Source organism: Grus americana, chromosome 3, assembly GCF_028858705.1.
Source record: "Grus americana isolate bGruAme1 chromosome 3, bGruAme1.mat, whole genome shotgun sequence".
Taxonomy (NCBI): Eukaryota; Metazoa; Chordata; class Aves; order Gruiformes; family Gruidae; genus Grus; species Grus americana.
Window position 1 is genome coordinate 92,807,404 of NC_072854.1, and position 26,459 is coordinate 92,833,862.

At 34.8% G+C, this 26,459-nt stretch overlaps 1 protein-coding gene across 1 annotated transcript in view; it reads left to right on the forward strand.

The window, feature by feature from the left end:
- Positions 1-872: 872 nt before the first annotated feature.
- Positions 873-26,459, forward strand: part of DNAH8 (dynein axonemal heavy chain 8) — a 148,202-nt gene continuing 122,615 nt past the window's right edge. The window contains exons 1-18 of the mRNA XM_054820742.1: positions 873-1,160; positions 1,822-1,956; positions 5,290-5,374; positions 6,124-6,272; positions 7,645-7,834; positions 8,159-8,322; positions 9,692-9,868; positions 10,193-10,306; positions 12,847-12,954; positions 14,685-14,786; positions 16,358-16,504; positions 17,445-17,642; positions 18,211-18,287; positions 18,726-18,825; positions 21,032-21,151; positions 22,446-22,581; positions 23,546-23,733; positions 24,662-24,742. Of these exons, the coding sequence (XP_054676717.1) occupies positions 873-1,160; positions 1,822-1,956; positions 5,290-5,374; positions 6,124-6,272; positions 7,645-7,834; positions 8,159-8,322; positions 9,692-9,868; positions 10,193-10,306; positions 12,847-12,954; positions 14,685-14,786; positions 16,358-16,504; positions 17,445-17,642; positions 18,211-18,287; positions 18,726-18,825; positions 21,032-21,151; positions 22,446-22,581; positions 23,546-23,733; positions 24,662-24,742 (2,559 nt within the window). The remainder of the gene's footprint in view (positions 1,161-1,821; positions 1,957-5,289; positions 5,375-6,123; positions 6,273-7,644; positions 7,835-8,158; positions 8,323-9,691; positions 9,869-10,192; positions 10,307-12,846; positions 12,955-14,684; positions 14,787-16,357; positions 16,505-17,444; positions 17,643-18,210; positions 18,288-18,725; positions 18,826-21,031; positions 21,152-22,445; positions 22,582-23,545; positions 23,734-24,661; positions 24,743-26,459) is intronic.

Here is a 26,459-nt window from a genome sequence, read left to right on the forward strand (position 1 = left end):
CCACCTTTGCATAACAGCCTACTGCTTAGCAGTCAACCATGAACATACTTTGTTTTGGGCTGTTTTAGAAATCCTCATCTAGGATGCTTAACCTGCTAGTTGCTGGCCACCAAGAGATGGACTAAGAAATTCCTTTCCCTTGTTGAACAATGGCATCCATTCCCTATGAACTGCAATGTTCCAGAGTTTAGGCACAGAATTAAGAGAAAGTCTGACTCTGTTTCATTATGCTGAAGATGTCTAATGCTAAGTTAAATTTTTTTCCACTGAAAAAATAGTACCCAACACCCTCCATCTTGCATTACTTCTGCAAACACTTACATATGTTAAGAATATTATGCATGGTAGGGCATTTGTATAAAAATCGTGTGTAAGTGCTTATGGGAGCAATGCTTTAAGACCTGATATGGAAGTGTATGCAAGTCCTTTTGTAAGCTCAGTTGCTGAATATGTGTATATATTTTGCAAACTAGAACTTAAACAAATAATTTATTTTCTAAACCATTTCTGTTTCTCAGTAATCAGATATTCTGTGAAAGTATTAATATTTTACTTTGTTATATAGAAATATGCTCACTCCACAAAATATAAAGGTATGGTAAATTATTAAAAAAATCTTTCTGTAATCATTTTCAGCTTGACATTTGTTGCCTATAAGAAAATGTATATAAATGTCTATTATCTTAAGAACTTGAAGAGGGCTTGATGAGACTATCAAATTTATATACCTGGGAAGTCAGTTTTGAGATGCTCTCATTTTTCATGGTTTTTATATTCCCTACCTTACTCTTCCTTCCCATCTTCTTGAAAAGGTAGACTTGAAAAATCTGGATTGTGATATGCTTTTCCCCCTCCCCCCCTCGAATTTCAGAATGGAGGTGATACAAAAAAATAATACAGAAAGTTCAAACGCTGGAGAAGATGCTGGGCTCAGTCTTGCTGCCACAAATAGCGCTGGGCCTAATCTCACTGCAGAGAGTTCTGTGCCTGCTGCTGTTACACCAGAAGATGTTGTTGTCAGATCTATTCGTCAGACTCGACAAATCGCAAGCTTTTCCTCTTCACGAGAGTCTCTTTCTGCTGCAAGCCGAAAATTGTCTAGGTTTTGCCGGAGCACTAGTGGAGTTCTGTCCTTGCAAGAAGCTTTAAAAGAAAAACAGGTTTAGTATTGAACCTTAGGTCTTGAAATAGATTTTTGGTTCTTTTCTTAGGTGATGAAATTCAGTTTATGTTAATGGTTTGGGGTTTTTTTTCTTTTTTTTTCTTTCCTTTTTGTTTATACTCAGTTCTTTTATTAAATTATTCCTGGTAGAAAGTGAGTGAGTCTTTGTTTTCAATGTTTGCAGTATTTAAGGTTTTATTTTAAAGCAGTAGAGGAAGGAAGCAGGAGATATTAACTGAATAATTTACGCTGAAGCAAAGCTGTACCTAGCTTAGGTCCTGCAAATATTTACCCACTCCAGATATTTCAGTTTTAAATTTATGTTGTGACATTTCTGTATTAATATAATAAATTGAAATATTGATTGTGCAAAATATAACCAGCTAATATGGCTCACAAATATCTTAAAATCTAGCTGTAGTATATTGTTTGGTTTTCCTTGACATATCCTCAGAGTTGACTTTATGTTTTATAATAATTCTTAATAATTTGTTCTTCTGTTAACCTCTGAAAATTTAGATATCTTTAAAGAGTAAGGCAGTTATGGAGTCTTATAATACTAGACAGTAGATTTCAGCATTAGTTGCAAGTTAAGTAGCAGGTCATTGTTGTGATCACTTTGTGTATTTTTAGTTTGAAAGATGTGTTTAATGTTTTAGGCTCGATACAAAGAAGCAAGAGAATATCGAAGAACAAAAATTGATGCTTTGTATAAATACATATTTGAAGTTCTCAGTGTCAAGCTAGGTTTAGACTTAACAACTGTGGAAGAAATGATTTTGGATGCCCCTTCGGTGAGTCTGTTCTGTATGTTCAATTATTAGTCAAAATATGTAGCAGATTGCCACTTTGATATGAAGTATTATCCATCATTTGTATTGTTTCTGCCAGAAAATGTGATTAATAAGGCACACAACTCATCTAAAAAGATACCTGAGTAAATCATTGAGCTTAGTTTCTTGGCAGACTTGCAAATATTCCCAAGGTTTTTGATTGTGGCTTTTTCATCTTTCTTACCTCAAGGAAAATATAATTACTGCTCTTATTTTGATCCAAGGGATTCTTGTCACATCCACGAGTTCCAACAAGTTTCATCCATATCAGCCCAACATTATTATCTTCTAGATGATAGTTTTTATTTGTTAAGCAAGTCCTCACTGAAATGCCAAAGATGTGGCAAAAATATGTGTAACTTCATAGGAATGCTTTGAAAATTAAGAGTGTTATTTAGTAATAAGAACAAAGATTAACCCTGCACCATTTAATTACTTGTAATTACATTTGGAGAGGCCCATTAAATAATTTCCAGGTTTGAGTGCTTTGTTTATTTTTGAATGTCTAAAAGATGGGATAAAGTGGGCTTGTAGAGTGAGTAGATCCCAAACCTGTGGAACTTCTGAGAGCTCATTCTCTGTGTGTCTTTAGAGTTGTGGTTTAGCCCCAGCTGGCAGCTAAGCACCATGCTGCCGCTCGCTCACTCCTCCTCGTGGCCCCCCATCCCATGGGACGGGGAGGAGAATAGGCAGAAAAAGGTAAAACTCATGGGTCAAAGTAAGTCCAGTATAATAGGACAGCAAAGGAAGAGGAAAATAACAACAATACTAATAGAAGAATATACAAAGCAGGTGATACACAATGCAATTTGCTCACTGCCTGGAACCTGATGCCCAGCCTGTCTTTCCTGAGCAGCGATCCCCTCTCCACAGCCAGCTCCCCCCATACATGACACCATAGGGTATGTAATATCACTTTTGCTAGTTTGGGTCAGCTATCCGGGCTGTGTCCCCTCCCAGCTTCTTGTGAAAATTACCTCTATCCCAGCTGAAAACCAGGACAATACTGTTTCAAAGTGCTTGAACAAACAGGAACAGCTAGCTAAACTGTTCTTTCAGCAATCAAAACTCAGTATGGCTGTATGTGAAAAGATATGGCCCTTGCCTTCTCTGATTGCATGATGTTATTTTTGTCTGTTAGAGAGATTTGACTTAGCATTCAAAACTCAGCCAGATATTGTTTCCTTTGAGCAAACAAATCAATTGTTAGAGCTTCAGCTGTTCACTTACAGGCCAAATTTAGTCCCAATCCAAATTTGTTGTTTATTGTTTGTTTACTGTTATTTATATATCATAAAATGTACTTAAACAGTCCTGTGTTTTCTTATGCTTACACAACATAGAGGTGTTTTAAATGTTGTTAATCAACTAACATTTCCTCTGTCACGGTTTCTAGATGGTATATAGTTTTAGATCATCCTGACGTCATGAAAAACTGCTGCTCTGCACTGAGTTGGATTAATTCGGACACTTGAGAATCTTTGGGTTCTTAAGGCATTTTTGTTTGGTTAGTTGGGTTTGGGGTTTTTTTGCTGTCACCAGGACCATCAGAAAACTTTTTATTGATGGAAATTTTCTAGTTTTCAGTCTTAGTTTATGAATAAACAGTTTAGGCTGCTGGGGCTGTGTCAACATTTTCCTTTAACAAATTGTCAGTTAGTAAATTCCCATATAAATATCATGGTTTTGACATCCATGAGTTAAGTTTTACCCTTTAAAGGATTAGCCTGTATGTGTATTCACACAGTGAGTGTTTGTACCATGTGGACTTGAACTACAAGCTATTTGCAGAAGCTGTAGCCACAGGGACGGCTCATGACTTACCTCCTGTGTAAAATCATACAAGCCCACCTTTCTCTTCCTCTCAAGTTGGAGTGCTTTTTGTAGTAGTGAATCTTTTCCTGATTATTGTCATTGCCCTTTCAGTACTTTACATTTTTTTTTTCTCTACTTTCACTATGTTGGGGGGGATTTTTCTGTATTTTTTTCAGTTTTAACCCTGTTATTCATAAGTGCCTATTAACCTAAGTGAAAGCACAGCATGCATTTCTAGAGCTGGTTTGCTTTTACTCCTTTTATTTTCACACAAAGTTGTCATCTTGGAAGAGTGGGTTTAAATTCTGTCCACCTGGGTGTCACTCATTTTCCTGTCACTGTTCTGGTTCAGATTTTATATTTTTTTTATTATGGCAGAAAAAATCATGCTTATAAGAAATATACCATATCTAAAGGTGTATGCTTTATGCTTGAACAGGTGATGCATCTCCAGACATACTTACTAGCTAAATTTCTGACTTTTTTGTTTGATAGGAGGAAATGAGATCTCGCTACCAAGGCTGAGCCCTTCAGTTGGGCAGTTTGAATAGCCAGTCACATCTTGTTGAATTAGTCATCCTTGCAGATAACTACAGAGACTGTGAAAGAAGCTGGACTTTGACCAGATCGATACCTTCTGATCTCCTCCAAACCTTCTTTTAGTGCTTTTCAGAGCTTTTTTCACTACCTGCTAAATCACATATCCTGTTTTTACCAGGACACACAAATTGCCTAGAGCAGTTTGAAAATTCAGATTTTGGAAACCCTAGCTATTATTTCAGGCAAATTCTTCAGAATGATAATCCGTACACAAGCAGTGTTTGTTTCAAAGCTTTGAATCCTTACTGTCCAAACCACCTTGTGTAACATGACAAAATCAAAATGGCCATCTAGAGACCTGTAGTGTTTTAGGGTGGCCAGTTTATGGACAGGTACAGCAAACTAATTATGACACAGCATAGTCTCCCTCAGATGTGTCAGTAAAATCTTTGTTGTCATGAAAAGGTTATGGAGCCAACGTGGGCAATTCATGTCTCCAGAATAAAATCCTCATGTTACTTCTCTTTTACAAATTAATCTTTTACATTTACAGGTATAGCAGCAATAACAGGGTGTGCCAAGTCATGCGAATCTGCCATGTATGTTTCTAAGTCTTTTATGACCAATTACTTCCAGTTGATACTTTAGACTTACAGATCTCTGTGAGTGACAGAACATCCTCTAGTATCTCTGCGTTACTGGACAAGACCATAAATGTTTGATACACAGGTATCGGGAGCTAAGCCACCTGTGTGCTGGTTCAGTACTTGAAGGCAATAGTTGATATATCTGTGGTGTTTTGTAACTCCTTGTGATATTTGAGGATAAACATTGCATGCCACCAAAACTTTAAACAGTGGCACGGTCAAATTATTTTTGCATGTTTTAAAGCACATAAAAATATTTTGAATAACAAGTATTTACTTTTTGATTTGACAGTTGGAAGCCTTTGATTCTTTTTTTGCCAAGGGAGGAAGTAAAACATTGAAAATTTTCTATCAAGAAGGAGAAGCACCAGAAATAGGTAAATTTTTAGCAATATTAATACAGGCAGATGCAATTGTGCCTTCTACTGTTAACGTTGTTTAATGCTTCCCTGAATAAAATCTGGTTTTACTTGTTCATAATTTTGCAGTCCTTTGCTATAAGGACTGAGAATTCATATTTTAAATGCTTGCTTTAAGTCAAATTGTTTCGAAAAACTTCAGTGAATTTCAGCCATTCTGGGAAGGAAGGCTATAAAAAGATAAGTTTGTCTGAAATCTTAAAGTGGTTGCAACTTTTTCTTACAGGAGTTATGCCTCCAGTTCATTAGAAAGTACTTTTATGAAACCTGTCTGAATTTTCATTTATTATAAATATTTGAATTTTTAAAGTTTTCACATGCTCATTAGAGAATTAGAATTTAATGTCTAAAATCCTAATGTTTCTCTAAGCACTGAACTTGCTGTTCCATTACATATTTATAAGAAATGATCAAATTGCATGGGATTATATCCATAGAGGGCCTGTGGGTATCTCATATTCTTAATTTTCTCAATTAGGCGTGAGACCTGTTTGACAGGGTGAATGTGAATAAGCAAAGTACCTCAGTCACCAGCAAATTAACCTAGAATGATGGGCATGAGCAAATTCCCTTTTCAGTGTAGTACAATGAGCCAAAATTGCTTTGTAAGACATATGGGTTTGGTGTAGATTTTTAATTGTGTGGTTAATTACAGCCATGAATTCTGTTATTTTAGAAAATAGTGACACCTATGAAATTCTTTTCAGAATGTGGTCGGACAATTCCAGGAGTTGTAAAAGGAAGTAAAATAATGCGATTGTATGTGGACAATACACCGGACAAATTTGTAGGACTATGCGTATTTTTTCTTCGTTGTAAGAATAACAGCTCTATAAGTGCAAAAACTATACATGAGGTATCTTCTCATAGAATTTAAAATCTAAAAACTTTTAAAGTAGCTATTTTTGTTTCATTATTTGTTTCATTATTGTCACATAAGTTACTGGTAACTGCATTTTTTGCATGTTAAGCTGTATCATGCTCTTTGCTGTCCTTTTTGGGTAGGCAATGAATAACTGTATTACTTGAGCACATACTCAGGATATCTTGTGAATTCAGTGTCTTACAGGACTCTTGTGAAAGAAGTCAGTATTTAGATTAATTTCTCATTCTCCTTACTGTTTTTGAAGAGGTTAAGGGCACTAAGTACATTTTAGGTGTGACTGAAATCTCTAAACTGGATGGACTCACTGAAAAGACTTTCTTGCAAATACCAGGAGAGGAGAAGTTTACTTGTATCTTTCTCTTTCATGTGTCTTTGAATGTGTGAAATACACATTTATCCGATGTAAATTATGTAGCATGAGTTTTTCTGCTTTACAACTATATAAGACAAATTAGATAAATGCGGGCTTCATTCTCATTTATAGCTACACATCTTAATACTTGAGCAGTGCTCAAGGGGCAGTAAATTGATAAGAATCACTCCTGTATATGTATCTTCCAATTAATATGACTTCAAATTCTCCAGACAGAAAATCCATTATTAATTTATATAAATTATATATTTAAAATGTTTTATTCCTTGTGAGAGTTGAGAAGGCGAAGGGGGAAAAGCACTGTTAGAGATAAGATACAAGATCTGTCTTTATTAAGAGTCTCAATGTAGGTCATAAAAATTAATTTTCCATCAAATTCCTTACCGAAGTGATGAGAAAAGGAAATTTGTTACATGAATTATGTTAATATTTGCTGATTAGAAGGACACTTGATATATTGTAATATTAAAAATGGTGAGAACTTGTAAAGTTTTGTCTTGGAGAGTAGACAAAAATTTCATCTGATCCAAAGTAATATACATTCCGTCAGATAATTGCTTCTAACATAATTTCAGATATGGACATTCAGAGCATTTTTGCTATGTGCATTTCACTACTTAGTACCTAATTGTAGATGGAGACATTTAGAATATTTGTAATTGTTATGTACTATTTAAAAACTTCCAAACTTTCTGTGTGATAGGGAGATAAGTGAAATTACAGAAATATAACCTGGCAGCCTTTTAAAACTGTTAAATCATTATAGACTCCCCTCTTTTATTCAGAACAGTATCTTATGGTCACATTGTAGGTATCAATATTTTGTAAAGATTTTATCTCCTTAAATTAAAGTTTTCATTGGCAAATTGGAGTGCCTTTATTAAAAAAAAAACAACCCCACACTATTTTTATAATACTGTTTCCAGTTTAAGCTACTGCATTACTAACAATCATTCTGTTACAATGCAGGATATATTCTTTGGTGTTTTGGATGCTACTGAAGGACTCTTACGTGGTGTTAGGAATATGATAGAAAAGATTTTTCTTCCTGCTATCCTCTCAACAAATAAGTGGGGTGCTTTAAGTCAGACCAAACAAGATACAAAAGACAAACAGAATTTTGTGGAAACAATCAACAGATACCTTTCCTTTTTAGAAGGTAAGCATTGCATTTAGGAAACAATCAAAGTAGAGGAATTCTGCTTAAGAATTTCTGTTTAAAGGCAGTAGCACATAGGCAAGGAACTTTTCCCGTTCTGCAAGGAAAAATAAAATTATCAATTACTTGCATAATAAATACATGGGTAGCTTATTTACTTAAGAAAATTCTCTAATGATATGTTACTTTTAAGGAGGAACAGTGGATTTAAAATAAGAATTTTGTGATTTATGTGAGTGCAGTAAAATGGCTATTATATTGAAACAACAATTAGAGTCTTAATCGGTGCTGTATTGTAATTGCTTTTTTTTTTTCTTTTTGCAGGGGCTATAATGAGTATAGAAGGAACTGTCGAGTTGAAAAAAATAGATTACATTAATTTTTCCAAACTCCAGTCCTTTGAGAAAGTATCTGCAGCAGCTAATAATCCTGACATGGTTCACCAGCTAGAGGAAGTACTTATGATATGGTATAGACAAATCGAACGGGTAAGTTGTTGTTTTAACGACAATTTAACATCAATTCAGCATGAATATGGAGAGAGTTGGTGGTGCTCAGCCTGGAGAAGAGAAGGCTCTGGGGAGACCTTCTAGCAGCCTTCCAGTACTTAACGGGGGCTTACAGGAAAGCTGGAGAGGGACTGTTTACAAGGGCATGCAGCGATAGGACAAGGGGTAATGGCCTTAAGCTGAAGGAGGGTAGATTTAGATATTAGGAAGAAACTCTTCACTGTGAGAGTGATGAGGTACTGGAACAGGTTGCCCAGAGAAGTTGTGGATGCCCCATCCCTGGAAGTGTTCAAGGCCAGGTTGGATGGGGCTTTGGGCAACCTGGTCTGGTGTCCCTGCCCATGGCAGGGGGGTTGGAACTAAATGATCTTTGAGGTCCCTTCCAACTCAAACCATTCTATGGTTCTATGAGACTTGCCTAAAGTTAATTGAAGGCTTCAGCTTTATCACCACCTGAGTAAGGCCAAGTGCTTCACTTCTATGCACAAGTGAAATAAAGTTGCTAGTTTTTATCCCTAGAAACTTACAGTCTAGCAAGAATAAGAGTTTCTAAACAGCTAATGCACAAATAGTAAGAAGGGGAGAGGACAGAAGGATGCAGGAGTAATAACACTGGCAAGGACTCCATATATACAGTTAGGTATACCTATTAAGTTTCTGCTGCCAGTTGTGGTATGAGATACTACTCTTAAAAAGATCTTTGACCAGGCCCAGTAGGGCATTTTTGATCCTGTGTAAATCTTACACAGTAAGGTCTCAGTTATCCAAGAAATTAGTGTCTGCGACTTCTGTGATAAAGCACTGAACTCTGTCAAAATAGAGAATTTGTGTAGACTGGGACATGTTCTACTTGTAAGGGCATGCTATGTTTAGTGGGTTTAGGTCATGAGAATAAAAATGTAAAAGACATGTAAAAGGAGCTGACTGTGCATTTATCCACATAAAAATGAGTGCATTTATGACTTTGATATTTAATGTTTTTATTAAAATAGTTCTTCAAGTTTTTTTACAAATGAAGTTACAATTGGTGCATTTCAATCCATAGATTCTGATTAAGAAAAACTATAAATTTATCTTGAAATTCATCCAGTGTGACAGCAGTTGAACATATATATTAGCTGCCTTCATTTCAGTTTAAGAATATGATTAAGTGCAATTCAGACTTAGGATGCTTTTCCAAATCAGAACCATTTTCATGTGTCAGTAGCTGCAAGCTTGTTCCTTTTTAAGTTAGTACCCTCAGAGTGTTTCTTCTCTTTATAATGATTTGCCTATTCTCTACAGTAGACATTTGGGTGGTGGGTTTTTTTCTTCTTTTTTTTTTTTTTTGTCTTCAAATTGGTTGCAGGTTCTGATTGAGAGTAAGCAGATGAGGAAAGAAGCTGATGATTCGGGTCCACTGACTGAACTAGAGCACTGGAAATATATGTCTGCTAAATTTAATTTTATTATTGAGCAGATCAAAGGACCAAACTGCAAAGCTGTCATTAATGTTCTGAATGTTGGACACTCAAAACTACTAAGGGTAATTATTTTTTTCTTTTAATGTTGCTTTTTGCTATAGTAGACAAAGCTTGGGATATTTATTTTGTGTCATTGCATCTAAGAGAGAGTTCCTGAGGAGAATTAGGAGAGGAAAATTTAGGTATGGTGCTGGTGTGAGAAAAAATAAGACATTTTTAGAGATACAGACAAAAATTACCATAAATGACAATAACTTTTATTGCCTGCTTTGACAATGTCTTTTAGAAATTATTTTACCATGGTTTTCTTCTGACAAATCAGTGGAAGTTAAAGATACAGTTCACTATGTATGAAGGTTTTTTTTATGGTACTGTTCTCTCTCCAGATGTGGCAAGAGTTAGATGCCAGAATCACAGATGCAGCAAATGAATCGAAAGATAATGTGAAATACTTATGCACACTTGAAAAAGTTTGTCAGCCACTCTATAACTATGATATCGTAAGTATGCCTTTCATCATTCTTTAAGCATAGTTTAGGTATTTATGTAGAATGCCCAGAGCAAAAGAAATCTTCTTTGTGTTTGCTTAAAATAAATTTTTCTAATTTACTGTTCTATTTTTCTAATGTTTCTGATTTTTTTCTAAATGCCTGTCAAGCTAAATCTTAAAGCATTAGTTTATTATATATTACATACGAAAATTATTTTAAAATATATATCTTATCACTAAACATAGGTGCATATGATTGCCTAGTAAGTCGGTCCTGATGCCAATATTATTTTTTAAATGAACTAAAACAGGTATGTATTTTATAGTACAAGAATCTCAAAATGTCTTTCATTGAGAATTCCATATGTGTCAATGAATAATCACACAGCTGTAACCAAAATTTCAGTTATATAGAGAATAATGAAAGCTACTGAGGTCCTAAATGGGTAAAATAATGTTTTGATATTAAAAGCAGCATTAGCTGCTTCTCTTTGCAGAAGTATCAGCTAAGCAGAATTTAAATAATTGGTTGTTCCTGTACACTAGTCAGCCCTAGTTCAAGGTATCAGTAATTAGGTTTATTAACTATTAATTATTATAGCAGGTATATGTTTCTAATTATTGTTGCAGAATAGGATGGAAGGAAGAAATTCGCTGGGAAAAATTGCTTGTTAGTCCTCCTTGGTCCTACCTGCCTCCTGTCCTCTGTCAGGAAGTGTTGCATTTCCTTTGAATTTCTGGCAGCTTAGGATCCTACTTCAAAGTTTTAACTGAGAGGAAGCAAAAAGACTGTGATAATACATGACATAGAGCTGACACTGCATGGAATAGTAGAAGAGATGTATGATAAACGGCATCACTGAGCAGCTGTTTATTTTCAGCTCTTCCAAGTATCACTAGAGGGTGCCAGGTACCAGTCCATAATGACGAGCTGCTTCATAGGAGTTAAGATAAAATTCCTTTTATCTTCAAGACAGACATTTGTGGGTGGAAATCCATTAAAGAGTTAAAAATTTTACTAGTACAGGATAGTTAACTATAATTCTTTGTTTAATGTGGAGCAATTTGGATACATTTCAGTTTCTTTTTCATCTCTTGGAACATTGTTCCAGAGATAAAGATAGTTTAGGTAGGATTTTCTGTGGTATTCAACTTAAAAATATTGACATCCAAGATAAATATATCCTGTTTTAAAAAGAACTAAATTCTGGGTTGAATTGAATCTAATATCTGGTATTGAGATGTATTTTTAACATTAGTGGATCAGGAATGGAGTACACGCAGATTTAATATGATATTTAGTGTGTGCATAAGTGTATTTAGTGTATGTAAGTATGCATAAGTGCATTTAGTGTGTGTAATACCACACGTAACCCACATTTGTAGCTGAAGTGGGTTACTATATGAAAATTTAGACTGAGCATTTAACTCGGGGCTTTGAATCAGAGAAAAATCTACAGTTCAATATTCAGGGTTTTCTTTTAAAATTTTTTCTTTTTTTAAAGTTTTTTCTTTTTTTCAAGGATTAAACAAGAAAGGCAGTGGACTCAGAATCTCCTGATTCCATTTTGGGGGTGGTTACTGTGGTGATGAACAACATGTGGACACCGAGGGTTGTTTTTATACCATATAGACTTTCTTTCATGCTCTTCTGAAACATGCAAATGCCTGCTATGTCTATCCACAGTATTAGTGTGTTTACTTTGAGTTTGCAGCCCAAGGTTAATTCCAGGAGCTTGGCTTCTCTATTGAGGGGTAACAGTCAAAATTAGCTGTTCTTGATATTCTGAACTGCAACTCTAAGTCCCTGATAATGTTAATAAATTATAATTTTTTTTACTTTTCTTTTTTTCACAAAATACTTTGGAAGTGATTGGATTACAGCATGCTTGTAATACCACAGCTTGATTTTAATGGTATGAACACTGATTTCATGAAATGTGTGAAAGATTTAGATATTTCATATGATGATTGAATGAATTAGGCACTCATTAATGAAATTAACATTGTGACAATTACTTAATGAGTTTTGTGAAATGTCTGAATGAAACATCTTATGTAATGATTGTTATCACAATGTAATTGCATGGAGTATATTTAACAGCTGTAATTGGAGGAAAACAAAAGCATCAATCAGACAACCACTGTCAGCTGCCAAAAGAATACTCCTTTAATTCCAAAAAATACAACCTTTACTTTTTGATTCAAATGTTGATCATCAAAATAGCATATTTAAAATATTTGTAATAATATCTTTAATCTGATTTCTCACCAAATCATCTAAGAGTGTTTTATTGTTTTTATTAATTGAGGTTTAAAAATTTGTTGAGCATTATTAGCTTGTTTTGGTTTGGGGTTTTTTGGGTGGGTTTGTTTTTTGTTTGTTTGTTTGTTTTTGTTTTAACAAGAAACCTTCTGGTAAGATGTCATGGCATTTTGAAGATAGTTTCATGTGATTCAGGGAAAAATACAATTTAGAAGTTGTCAATAGAATAGAAATATAGTTGCTAAGAATAGAAAGTAAAATTTTTTTCACAACTCTGCTTTAAGGTATCAATGACACATGGAATACCAAACTTAATAAATGCTATACGAATGATTCACAGTGTTTCAGGATACTACAATACCTCTGAGAGAATGACATCATTGTTTATAAAGGTAAATATGTTAAGTATACTATGAATTATAAAAACTACATGATTTTTCAGGAAAAAAAAACCCTGCTTTTTGTTTAAATCAAGAGGACATTTGTTAAAAAATGGTAATAAATAATGTGATCAGGAGAAGATTGACCTTGAATTAGAAACTTGTCTTCTGGAACGAACTTTGTTATTCATGTTTCAACAAAATTAATTTTTTCCTTATCTTCTTGGTTAATCTCCTGATCTGAATTGATCTGTTCAGTTGTTTCCTAAATCACTGAATCCACAGTGAATTCTGTTATTATCAGCCTTGAAGACCTAATTAAGCAGACAGCCACCAAATCTGAGTAGGTTATTCCTCCAAAAGGTACGAAAGACAAAAAATTCCTGTTTTCAGATGCAAATCATACTTGAAAAGTTAATTGAATCTCGGGTCATAAACTTTGCCACCTTAAACAGAAAGTGAAGACCAGCTAGGTAATTATACCAGTATCTTTTGTGGAAAAGATGGTTTGTGTAATGGTTTTAGAACAAAGAAATCCTTCTTAACTAAAACACACACCTCCAGTAAGCATATAGGGGAAATTCATAGTAGACTCTTATTGCACCACTTTTTTTTTTTTTGTGGTCACCCCAGGTTTTACTGTAAAGTTTTTTTTGTTACAGTTCAATTTGAAGTAGGATATTAAGAAATATGTGTTGTTTTTAGGCTTTATTTATCCATGGCTGGGGCTGTTTTCCATACCTCAAATGTTAGGTATGGATTATGCAGCAATGTTTATATTGCCTGATATGTAATTGTTTTTTATATATTTGTGTATTGACACCTGCTAGTACCTGTTGTTTAATGGTTTAAGGGATTGAGCATTTCACTACAGAGGCTAATAACAAATTGTTTACATGAAGTTTTCCTAAGAAATATCAAGGAAAAAGTTCTATTTTAATCTAGGGGCTTAAGATGCCCCCTACTGTTTGCTTACACTGAAAGATCATCAGAGATGATACCAGAGGTCCTATCTACAACTTCTCCAGTCATTGTATTAGTGTGAGGCTGCCTTTGGCATGGCAGTTTTCAGTCTTTATTCAGTTAGGGATTCTTAAGACCTGCTTACAGTACTCCCATGTGTCAGGAGAACTGTTTTGAATTATTCACGTTATTTAATAGGTGAAAAAGGTTATCACCTGTAGCTGTTCTCTGAGATGTGTTTTCTATATCTGCATTCGCTCCTGTACTCCTCTCTCTCTTTCTATCATTACAAACTTTGGATTTTTGTGGTTGAGTAGTAGAAAACGTTCTCTCCTTTTCATAGCCATGGGACACCAATGGAAAGACATACTGCTAGGATAGAAAATTCTTTAATGGCTGCTTTTAAATAAGGATGCACACACTACAAAGTGTAAAGATTACAACGTAGGTGTAGAATAGTTAGAGTTAAATAACACCTATTTGTTCTTGAGTTATGGTTGGTGACATTCAGTGTTTATGCATGTGTATTGTTGGATTTATAGTACTTACAAATAGTTCTTGGGACTTAAACACAGTTCTGGGAGTGTTTTAAAACTTTTTATAGGGTGCTTGTCATGTGTATTACATACATTATGTAGTTGCTATTATTCCCATGGGTGAAATTTATCTGAACTCTGATAGTAGTAACACATGCATATGAGAATTTTGTGAGATTTTTGCAAAACAGGCAAATTTCCTTATAAGCTTGAGAGCTATTTGTTTTCATTTGTCTGTGCTAGGTTACAAATCAAATGGTCACGACATGTAGAGCATATATTACAGATGGTGGCTTGTATTGTGTCTGGGAGCAGGAGACATCAGCAGTCATTGGAAAAATTAAGGTTTGTCTTTTATTATTTATCTATCAAATCCATTGATTACCTATTGATATGCAGAAGAAAGTCCATCTCAATATGTATCAAGTACGTCACACCTCTTTACTGTTTTATTTCATGATGCATTGTGTGTTTTCCCATTTCTTAGCCCACTGGCATTTGTTGAAATGAGAGTGGCTTCATCTATATCAGGGTGGTCCGTCACTGACCTTGGAATTGCCATCTTCACCATATGTGTGACCAAGGAATTTTTGTCATCTTGCAAAATCCACATTCTTCTCTCTTGAGGGTATCTGATGTGGTACCATGTTCCTCTACCATGGGGAACCTGGTATTTGAATAGACCTCCACTTTGTTACAGTAGCTCCTTCCAATACCAGATTTCCTTGGCACACAGTGAAAATTCAGTGCTAAGAGAGTCTTCCTCTTCTTCAGCTGATGGAGACATATTAAGAACAAATTAAGCACATGCAATATGCTGTGGCAAAATATAACCAGCTGTGGGGTTACTGGTTGCCAATGCTGACTTCATTTCCACCTTCTCCTTTATCAGACCTCAACTACTGACTTCCTGTCTTACCTAGAAAGACAAAGGATTTCATAGCCCTTTAAAAATTAGGTCCGGAGGTACAGAAGAAAATGTATTGAATGTATCTCTCCTGACCTGACAGGATGATATGATTCTTATAATTCATCTGTTTCACTGAGGTCATCTTGTGACTGTTCTACAGCTGGCAAGCCCTCAGTATTCCATGAGAGAAATATAAACCCAGTTTGTAATCATGGTGATCAGTCTTCATTCCAGTATCTATCTAGTCTTGAAGATCTGAACATTCCTTTCAATGAGGACCTTTTTTCATTTCCTGTAATTCATAGCCTATTGTTACATATAAATATATATTCAGTCTGGTGACTGCCAGTATATTGTGATAAAATCTGCTTTCTGATTTCCAAGAACTGACAGAAGATTTTGTATTCCAGTGATTATATACCTTATATTATGCACCAGTCATTATTTTTTACATCTGATAAGGTCTTAGTATTTTAAGTAAATAATGGACTGAGAAAGATGGATTATTCTTCAGTCTCACTTTAACTCAGACTTGGCAACATACATTAATTTGTATAACCAATTTCCTTTAAGTCCCCTGAGAGTTCCAAACAGACTACCCTGTTACGCCAAATTCCATCCTTATCTGGATGGCCATTCTTAAATAAGATAGAGGCTTTTCTTGAATATTAAGTGTCTCCTTTGGAGCAGGAGTCATCACCTGCTCTTCACTGGCCTCTAAACCACCCTGCTTTAACAAGAGCTAAATTTTTCCTGTTCTTTTTTGGTGACTCTTTTCCCAGTGTTGTGTCTTTCACTGTAGTGTGGTGTCATATGTTCATATGTTGCAAATGTTTGCTACACATACTGAAAGAAAACCACTGTATGTGAGTCATTACTGCCTGTTGACTGAAACTAGATTCAGTGATAATTAACCACTTTGGAATAACAGTAGGTTTGAGTTCTCCAGTCTCTCACCCATAAGCATAGCATAATGAGTATGGTTATTTATTCCTTCACTTTTTAGGACTGCATGTTTCTATTGAAAGAATATCAGAAATGCTTTCGTGAAACAAAGCAAGAGATCTTGGAAACTCTAGGAGAAAAGACATTTGAAGTATCAGAAATGTACATTTTTGGAAAATCTGAAGCTTTTTGTAGGAGATTAGAAAAAGTGAGTATACTGTGTGCTGTTATTATTAGTAGAGAAGAAGGGCTTCTCCAAAGAACGGTTTACAAGGTGGACACTTGTCAACATACCTGCTTTTAATCATCCTGTGAAGGAGTTTGTAACTCTTTATGGAGAGAAATTAGGCACTTCCACAGAGTAAGTAATTCCAATACTTCAGGCAATTACCTCATAATGTCCTTCTGAATTTGGCAATTTATCTCTCTTAGTGTGGAGAGAAACAACCTGATTGATCTAGACTTGCATCATTTTAGGAGGTTTAAAATTATGTGAAAAAAACACATCTTTGCCTCTATGAATGATATCTTAAGGCATTAAAACTGGTACTGCCATAAGCAGTTCTTCAGATGATTCTGCTGCTTGATGTGGACTTAACATTTAGTTTGCTAACCTGATGAAAGGAGTTTAAACTAGCATTTATAGAGCTTTTGTGGAAAAGATAATAGGTGCTCCTAGGTGCAGAATAAGGTCAGATAAGGGATAAGAGGATAATGGGGCAGTCATCACAGGGTAGGAATTCTGTGAGTCTTTGTTTTTCCTTATCATGCAGTATATATACTAATTTGTATGGTTGGGTATTGTTATCCTGTGAAATCTTTCTATTATCATTATGCGTATGTCAGGTATTAACTCTTTTTCCATATTTCCCTATTGAATCTAACAGTCAAATATAAAAAAGAAACCCTTTAGGACCAAGAAAGACAAAGATGATTTTACTTTGTATTGGGTTGTGGTGAGAATGAATATTAAAAATGGAATTAATGATGCTCTGGTGAAGTTACTTGACTCAGAAGCTCAGAAGCAACACATTTCTGAATGCTGTAGTTAGAGAAGTGTCTATTTATTTTATTTTACTCAGGTTGTAGTTTACAGAGGATGTAGCAAATAATTTGTTATGAGCATGAATATGATATTTATATTTCAGATTACAGAGATGATAACTGTAGTACAAACTTTTTGTGCTCTGAATCTGTCTACTATCGAAGGGATAGATAATTTGGCAGTAAAATTCAAAAATATCTACCAAAGCGTTCAAAAGAAACAATATGACATCCTCGATCCACGAAAAACAGAATTTGATGTGGATTTTGTGAACTTCATGGCAAAAACTGAAGGTTTAGAGGTAAGTGAAGTATTGCTACCTCTAACTTACTTGGTGAAGAATCTCATCACTACTTCCTCAGTATCTCCCTGAATGTCAGTGAGACTTTGGACTGTGAATAGGTTACAACATTTGTCTTCCAAAGAGCATAGAGTTTGTGTTTGTCTGGAGGGAGGCTTTTTCCATTCTTTGTCCTCATTCCAAAGGAAGGTGTAAAATATATTATACAGTCCTCACTGAAGATTAGTCACTCTGCAGCCCAAATTACAAAAATTATGAAACCTGAGAGAATGATCTACATGGATGTGGTTTACTAGCCTGGAGACACATGGTTAGATTTTTGGGGAGAACAAAGTTGCAACTGTTTCAACACATGATTTGATTCTTTGCTAAAATTGCCATTTTAAGAGATTACTTTTAAGAGATTACACTAACTATTGATTATATTAAGCATAGGCTGGTGAAGGCTGCTTTATTTGGTGCTTTAAGCAGTAACAGTTTCAAATACTACTACTATGCTAAGAAATTATCAGATGTCAAAATACTCTTACATGGATAGAAAAACTATACTAAATTATATATTCTTCAGATACAGATACAGACATTTATGCGTTCCTGTTTTGGGAGAATTTTGTCTTCACAGCATGCACTTCAGTTACTTCAAAGGTATTGGCAATTAAGTTTTAAAATATTTTAAAGTAACTTCAAATTACTGATTAGCACAATTTAGATAACACAGTGAATTTTAGAACAAAGGGCCTAATCAAGATTTGTTCATTATTGGTGTTCTGAACCATGTAATCCTCAGAAAAGATGTATTTTAGCTTATGGGAATAAATATATTCTCCTATTTCTTAATTTCATTATGGTGTATTTCATATATATGCAAGGGGATACTAAAAGAAAAACTTTAAAAAACCCAACAGGGCAGAACTTTTCAACTTGCTTAAACTTGCTCAAAGCAAAAAAAATTCCCAGATCCAGAAGCATTTCCTAGATTTGTGCTTATTTCATTTTATGTAACATTCATGTACCCCAAAATAAATAAATAAGTAAAACTGTTTGTTTTAGAAATAACATTTTGGGTACTCATTTTTAATACAGGTTTGAAAATCTGAGAATGCCATGCCTTCAAGAAGAAACAGTGCGTACAGTTGGTAGTATTCTTCAACATTATGTAGCAGAACTTGAAGCTACTAAAAAGGTATTTAATTTCTTTGCATTAAATTTTAAACATCATGTTAAAATAAGAGCAAATATTATAATATGAATAATTTTTATTTATTCTGCCTATTTCACTAACTGACTGTCAATGCTCAGTTTATCATATTTCTATTTTCCTGTTACAGAAACCAGACCTGAGTGTGTAGGCAAATATGATATATGTGCTCTTGCAGGCAAATGTGTCATCACAATTTTACTCTTTAAACCAAAATCTTTTCTGTTATTCCTTCATCAGTTAAAGAAAAAAAGTATGTTCTTTACTGGCTGTGTACATCACTTGCATGTACCTTTTGGTTTTTTACTACATGAGGCCTCTACAGTTAATTTGCATTTATACATGGCTATTATCTAATGCTGTGACAGTATAAAATAGATATAAAATGTAGGTAAATTGCATTTATTTTCATTATAAAGTAATTTTCCATGATGTGTGTAGTGTACCATAACTGTAGCATAAATGAGAATTGACTGCTGGGGACTGTTCACATCACTTGACTTTAAATGTTTAGAGAGGAATTCATCTAACCTGACTTCATATGTCTGCAAAATAAACATTGCATCAGAACTAGACATCAATACTCCCTTTCTACTCAAGAAAGAAATGTGTTCTAGACTCAATTAATCTGATCTATTTTACATGTTAACTTCAAGATTTAAATAATTCCCTTGAAATGGCCATTTTTCTTCAATGAGTATAAAGGGTATCTGGAGAACCAGACCAATGCAAATATTTTTTTGAGAGATGTTTGCATCTTGTCAGATGAATGACATGTGTTTACATGAGGAGCCAAGTATCTGTAAACTCTGCACTTACTAGAAAATTATTCCTCCAAACAGTGACTTAAAAATGTAGCCTAGCATAGCTGCTATGAATGGATCTTTACAGTGTCCTTTCCCTGTCTACTCACTGTATATAGCACTTCCTGAACCCCTAATTAGTGGCTTAATTTGATGAACATATTTTCAGCAGCACTGCCTGCTTAAGAAATCACTGAGCCCACCCCTGGCTGATTTTTCCCAGCCAAAAAAAAAAAATAGATACGTTTTCTTAGGGGGTTTCATCCAGGTCAGTTCCTCTTTTAAGCTCACCATGAAGCTACTTGGATTTCTTTTGTTGGCACTGTGCAGGAGACAGTATGGGGTAAGAAGACAGGCCAGGAAGTAAAGAGCAGTGTCTGCTTAAGCGGTACGGCTGTTTGTGTTATCACAGCATGAGTTTGCATGCCTAAGGTTGGGTGGATACAAATATTCCTCTTGCTTCTGTTGAAGAATGTGTTGCCAATATACTGGCTAGTTCTAACTGTTTATTAGATATTATTGGATTGCTTTTTATCTTTGCCAAGCAACTTATTTCTAATAAAAAAACTGCTCCCACTGCAATAGTGGTTCTAAAGTGCTTGAATAATTTGTCAATGCAAATTTGGTACGTGGTAATTTTAGGCCAAATTTTTCTTGACGATAATGCAGCTATTCAGTGAGCAGCGGCCCTTCATTTCCTCAGCTTGGGCACAGATAAAAGCATGGGCTGTATACCCAGGAGTCTCTACATGCATAGTGATGAGAAGTTAGTAGAAAAGAGCATATAATAGATTATTATGAGATCGAAGGGACCCACAAGAATCATCGAGCCCAACTCCTGAAATGTTAGCTATTAGTCAAGTGTATATGTCTGAAAAACAATGTTGACATTTCTATTCAGGTAAAACTTATTAGTTAACAATATAGCTTAGTTTTTTCCTGAGGGCAGTTCCCAAGCAAAGGAGGAAAAGCCACAACCAAGGTTCTCACTGCACTTCCTTACACAGCTTGCTTTCACAGCAGGTGGATGGCTCCAAAGTTACACAGCTGCACCGGTCAGGTTTGGCCTTGACTACTGGCTGCTCAGCTCCTAGGTTTGAAATGCTATTTGGTGTACTCAGGGCTCTGTCATAAGTAAGCACAGCTAAGAAAAGCATGAGATCATGAAGATAGGAGACATGCCAACAGTGGTATCAACGTGTGAATCTCAGAAGAGCAGCAAGCAGGGGGCAGCAATACATGTTTCCCTCAATGAACCATTGTGTGACTCCACACAAATTTAATCTGTTTGGGAGGAGGAAGAAATTGTGGTACCAGAGGAAAAACCATTTAATGTTTCAACAGACTTTATTTAATCCGCGTGTTCAATGATACTGTTCTTGTTGTAGCTTTACCAAATTCAGAAAGATGACCCTCCTCTGGCTCGAAACATGCCACCTGTTGCAGGAAAGATACTGTGGGTGAGACAGCTATTCAGGAGAGTAAATGAACCAATCAACTATTTCCATGTAAGCTGGTATGAGGGAAAATTAGTTGTTTTGTGTAACAGTGAACTGTCTTACTTCAGTAGAGTGACCATAATGTTTATGGCTATGATGATGTCACTTCTCATATGCTAGACAACTTGATTTTTTTGTATGTGATTAGTTAAAAAAATATATTCTGCAATAACCACTGTTGTAGATCCAAGATATAGTGTTTCCTTGACTTACCACTGAACTAGCACCCCAAGCTGGAAACGTGCACTGAATTATTAATACATCTTTCTTCATATTGCCCAAAGAAATATTTCACCATTGTAGTCAGTGGTGTTTTTCTTCTTTTTGTGATGGAGCAGACCAGGGCTTGTACATAGGACTCATGTCCTGTGTTTTAACTGAGTACCCACCTCTTCTGTTCCTCTAGCCCCATAGGGTTCTCTATGGAGAATCACATCTCTCTACCAAGCAGCTGCTAGGAATAGCTTAAGGCATAAATATGGACTGACATCCTGAAATTGTCTGGTGTGTATGTTCTGGTACCACTGAAAAAAAGCGTTTATTGTAAGCACCTACACAATAGCTGCAGTACTGTAACTGAGAATCTAGTCACCAGTTTCACTGTAGATGATCTCTGAACTAGTCTGGAAACGGGGAATTCCATTACTGAACTTCTCAGTTCTACATTTTCTCTACCACTAAACATACAGGTTGGTACCAGCCACATAAGCTTTGACATTTATGGCCCTTAGGAATTTCTTGGTATTGGATTTCCTTCCTTCATTGGAATAGTCAGAATCTTGCTGTACTGGGATCCATTATAACATTTCTTGAAATGTTTGAGTGATTCTCCTACAAAGTATCTAGGGTCTCCTTCCATGTTAACTTCTATGTGAGAGAGGTTTTCACTTTCTTGTTTTTCTCAGATGGGACTAATGATCACCTAAATCTGTTCCAAAGAAAACAGACATAAATATCATTACTGATTAAAAAAGGAGATTTTTTTTAAATCAATTTTTAGTTACTGTTCAATTTTTAGTAGAACTGAACATCCACTTCACTGGGAATTACAGGTGTTTATCACAATATAATAAAGTAATTGCTCTTACATATGTTAAATATTTAGTATTTATTACTTACAAGTTCTTATTGACTTTATCGCCCTATGAATTTGAATCATAAATACTTTATACAGTTTTTAAGTTAATATTACGAATTATACTTACAGAGTTCTTATGTAATGTATAGTCAATAAATTGAGAAAAACAAATAGTATGGTTTTCTTTTGATATGGTTTTAATTAGAATGTACTGTGTTTTAATAGAAAAAGTCAAATATTTTGGCAAGTTCAGAAGGTAAAGCAGTTGTTCGATTATACAACAAAATTGCCTATGTATTGGTGGAATTCGAGGTAGTCTATCATAATGCATGGATGAAGGAAATTTCACAATTACAATATCGTAAGTAATTAAATATGTAATTGACTCTTTTTAAAAAAACTGTTCTTGAATGGTAAGTTAACAGATAACTTTTTAAGCCTCATTTATCCTTAAAATATGCAAATTAATCATAATCCAATATGGAGGCCAAATAATACAAGTCTTTGTCCCTTACCTTGAAACTTGATTTCGATGCAGAGGATTGCAGATTTAGTACACTGGCAGGTGACTGGAAAAAGTAGTTTAACAAATTTAAGGCACACAGTGTTTAATTTTTGTATTCAAATTCTTTATATATACCATTTAATATTCTTCCTCTTTTCTTTCCATTATAATAATTTGTACAGTTGTATTATCCTAGTGTCTCTCTGGACAAATATTTTATGCCTAGAAAAAAATGCTTGATAATCAAGCTCTATAACTTTAAGATTAAATGAGAGTCAAAATTTTAAAAATAACTTCTTTTAGTAGATTTTTCACATAAATTGTAGACTCTGTGAGCTTAAAAACTGGGAGTATATCTGTAAGAATAAAATCTTGTCATCACACAGTCAACACAGGGTTTTGTGTTGCTATTTGGGCTTTTATTTTGTTTTGGATTTTTGCAACATTGCTATGTAAGCATTCATCCTGTGGGTTAACAAATTCCTGTAAGATACTTAGCATCTCATGGAAGTGTTGTGTCCCCTGGTCCTTAGAAAATGAATTTCATAATTTTCTAAGTTGAACTAAGAAAAAATATGCCACAAGTAAGACTGGATCTGATGCTTGTTTAGCTTATGAAGAGAAAGGTTATATATGGCAGAAAGCTAATATGGTGAAAGTCGGTTGTATATTTTCTCTAACTGAAAACGTGAAGCTATTTCACAAGTAGCCACACATATTTAATCACTATATAGTAATATTAGAAATCTGTGTTCCATAATAATCTATATAACAGAAACAATTTTTCATCTTAGGAACTGATATCAAAATGTCTTTGCAGCCTTACAAGCCACAATATTTGCTTGTCATCCTGTAACTGGGAAGTTCCTGGTTAATTTTGATCCCCAAATTCCAGAGATTATCCGAGAGACCAAATGTATGATCAAGTTGGGACTGGAAGTACCAGAGAAAGCAAAAAAGATAGTAAAAATAGAAAGTGACATGAAGTCAAACAAGTTGCGTTTAGAGGTAAACTTAAAAATGATCATGACTGCTGCTTAAAAAATAAAAAAGAAAACCTGATTAACCATAGAAATTTTTCTATTGTTAAATAAAGATTAAAGCTGGGTATGAGGTAATTTAAGGTAAATTTGTGGAATGCACAGGTGGACAGAGAGGATCTCATCTGAAAAACTTCTGCTAACTGCTCTGTGGGATAGTATATACTTAAATACAAGAATACATATATCTCCTACTCTGTGTCAAGTTAAATATATTCTGGTGATTAAATAATTAATGCTATCCAAAATGCCTTCACTCTCAGAAAATCAGTAAAATTCAGTTTTGCAGAATTTTTCAGAAGCAAAGATTGGAATTCTTCTGGATTGGAAGATATGGTGAGCCACAAAAACATCAAGAATTTTGCAGGTTACCTGCAAGTCAGAATTTATGCTACTTGTAGTATTTGCTATTGTAGTATTTAGAGAAGCTTATATCTTGGTGATGATGTGTACCGTACAACATGTGTGTGTATGTGTAAGGCATAAGACGAGGATATTTTAAAACTGAGTTTATATGTGACTTTAATTATGTGAAGTATATGTTACGCAGTTTCAAGGAGGTATTTCAAGAGTCAAGTTACAGTCACTAAAGCTCAAGCTCTTGTTAGCTCTAGAGAAAGATCATACTTTGGCTTTGTGCATAAAGACTAGGAATGTGTTACATGAAGGCTGCTTTCATTCTTCCTTGTGTAGCATGATACAGATTCATTACATTCCGGAAGTTATATACGTAGGTCTGTAATGTCTGTAAAATTCTACACTTGTTTTCAAACATAGTCTTGTACTGTCTTCCATGGTTTTTCTCTAATGATTTGATTGTTTAACAGGTTATTTGCTTCAGTAAAGAAAGCTCTTAAAGTATTTTTCTTGATACTACCCTTTCTAATAATTAACAGGGTCTTCTCCAATGTTATGAAGATTTGTGTCAAGAAACACCAATGATTTTTGTAAATCTAATGGCACCAAAAATGAAAAAGGTTGGTATAGCTAAATGCACTTCAGTATACTTCAGAAGTTAGAATAACTTATTGATAGTTTATAATTTTAAAATATTTAGATGGATCTGCATGTTGTGAACTTAATGAATTTTTAGTAAAACCTTTAAGACCAAAAATTTGCTCTTTGCATCCCTCATACAGTGCTCAAATAATGTGTATTACAGTAGAATAATCTTAGTGCCTATGAGATGTAAAATATGGACTTCATGGGTCTATTAATCTACACAAATCTCTGGCTTTGACACGGAAGTAAATTATCACTTATTTAAGTTTTAGAGGTTATCATGGGAAGTTGTGCTTTTCATTTAGCTGAGCTACTAAGTGTCATTATCATTGTATTTGCTTGGAGAGAATTATTAGCCTTGTGAATTGAGTCAGTCTCTTCAGTGATGTAGAAAGGTTATATACTGCACTAGAGGTACAGTTTTTAGAGATGCAGAATGTCTATCCTACAAGCCATTTTGTTTTGCCAGACGCTTGTAAGTGTATGTATGTGGTTGTTCTAAGGCACTCTTAGAACTCTTAGGTTGCAGAGTTTACATAAGTTTGTGTAACTGCATAGTTCGCAAGTGCTGAGGTGTGAGAAACAAAAAACTTGTCCTTGGTCTTAAAAGACAGAGAGATGAAGTGATGGTAGTCTTCACTTCAGTGATACTACTGTAAACATGATTATATCATGGAGGGAATCATACACCTCTGTATTTTAGAGGAAACAACTGGCAAAATAGAAGGATGAGTATGGTACGAACAACAGAAGATGAAAATCTTTTTTGAAGAAGAGAGAGAAGTCTTTGGTGTATAGGAAGAAGAGGGGAAAACACAAATCCAAAGATGGAGTGAGCAAATCTAACCTATGGCTACATTGGTGCCATAATTTGACAGCAACTCATGTAGACCCTTAAACTGTTTCTAGATTGGCTATGTTAGTTACCTGTAACAGTGCCATCTCATCATTGTGAAGTTAAATATATTCTCCAAAAATATATATATTAAGGTGATAGTAATGGCTGTATTTGCAAATAGCTGTATGTCTATTTGAGCTGAACTGATTGTTTTATCTGTGATATAGACATAGCAAAAAGAAGCATTAGGATGAAGAGAGTGGGTGAAGCCCAAGCAGTGACTTGGTAAATGTCAAGATGAAAGAGCAGATATGATAGGTGGCTATTTAAAATTAAATATGAGTGGGACCAGTTCAAATTTTCTCAGCAATTAAGCAAAATTATATTTCTGTCACTTTAAGGATGATGGGGATGGCAAAACATAAAATTGTGATGGCTCTACACTGGGAAATAATCAGTGAGAAGTTTTGGAGTGCTAGGCAAAAATTTCAGGGGACCTCTGTGAGAGAGTCTGGAAAAGTTGAGTTTCCTAGCCTGGCAGTAGTATAAGATTTCCTTTTCCTCAGAGTCCTGTCTCCTTTGAACATACAGAATCTGCAATGAAGGAAGGACCTTGGTGTAGATCATACAGTGACAGGGAAACGAGCTGATTTCAGCTACATGCTGAACATCTTGAAGGTGACAAAGCCAGATGAAACAGACCATGGGGAACCAAGAATTCAGTAAGGGAAATAGTAGAGAAGAGAGGACTTTTAAAAATAGCATCAAGGCTATAATAAAACGTGGAGATTATAGAATCGTAGAATGGTTTGCATTGGAAAGGACCTTAAAGATCATCTAGTTCCAACCCCCCT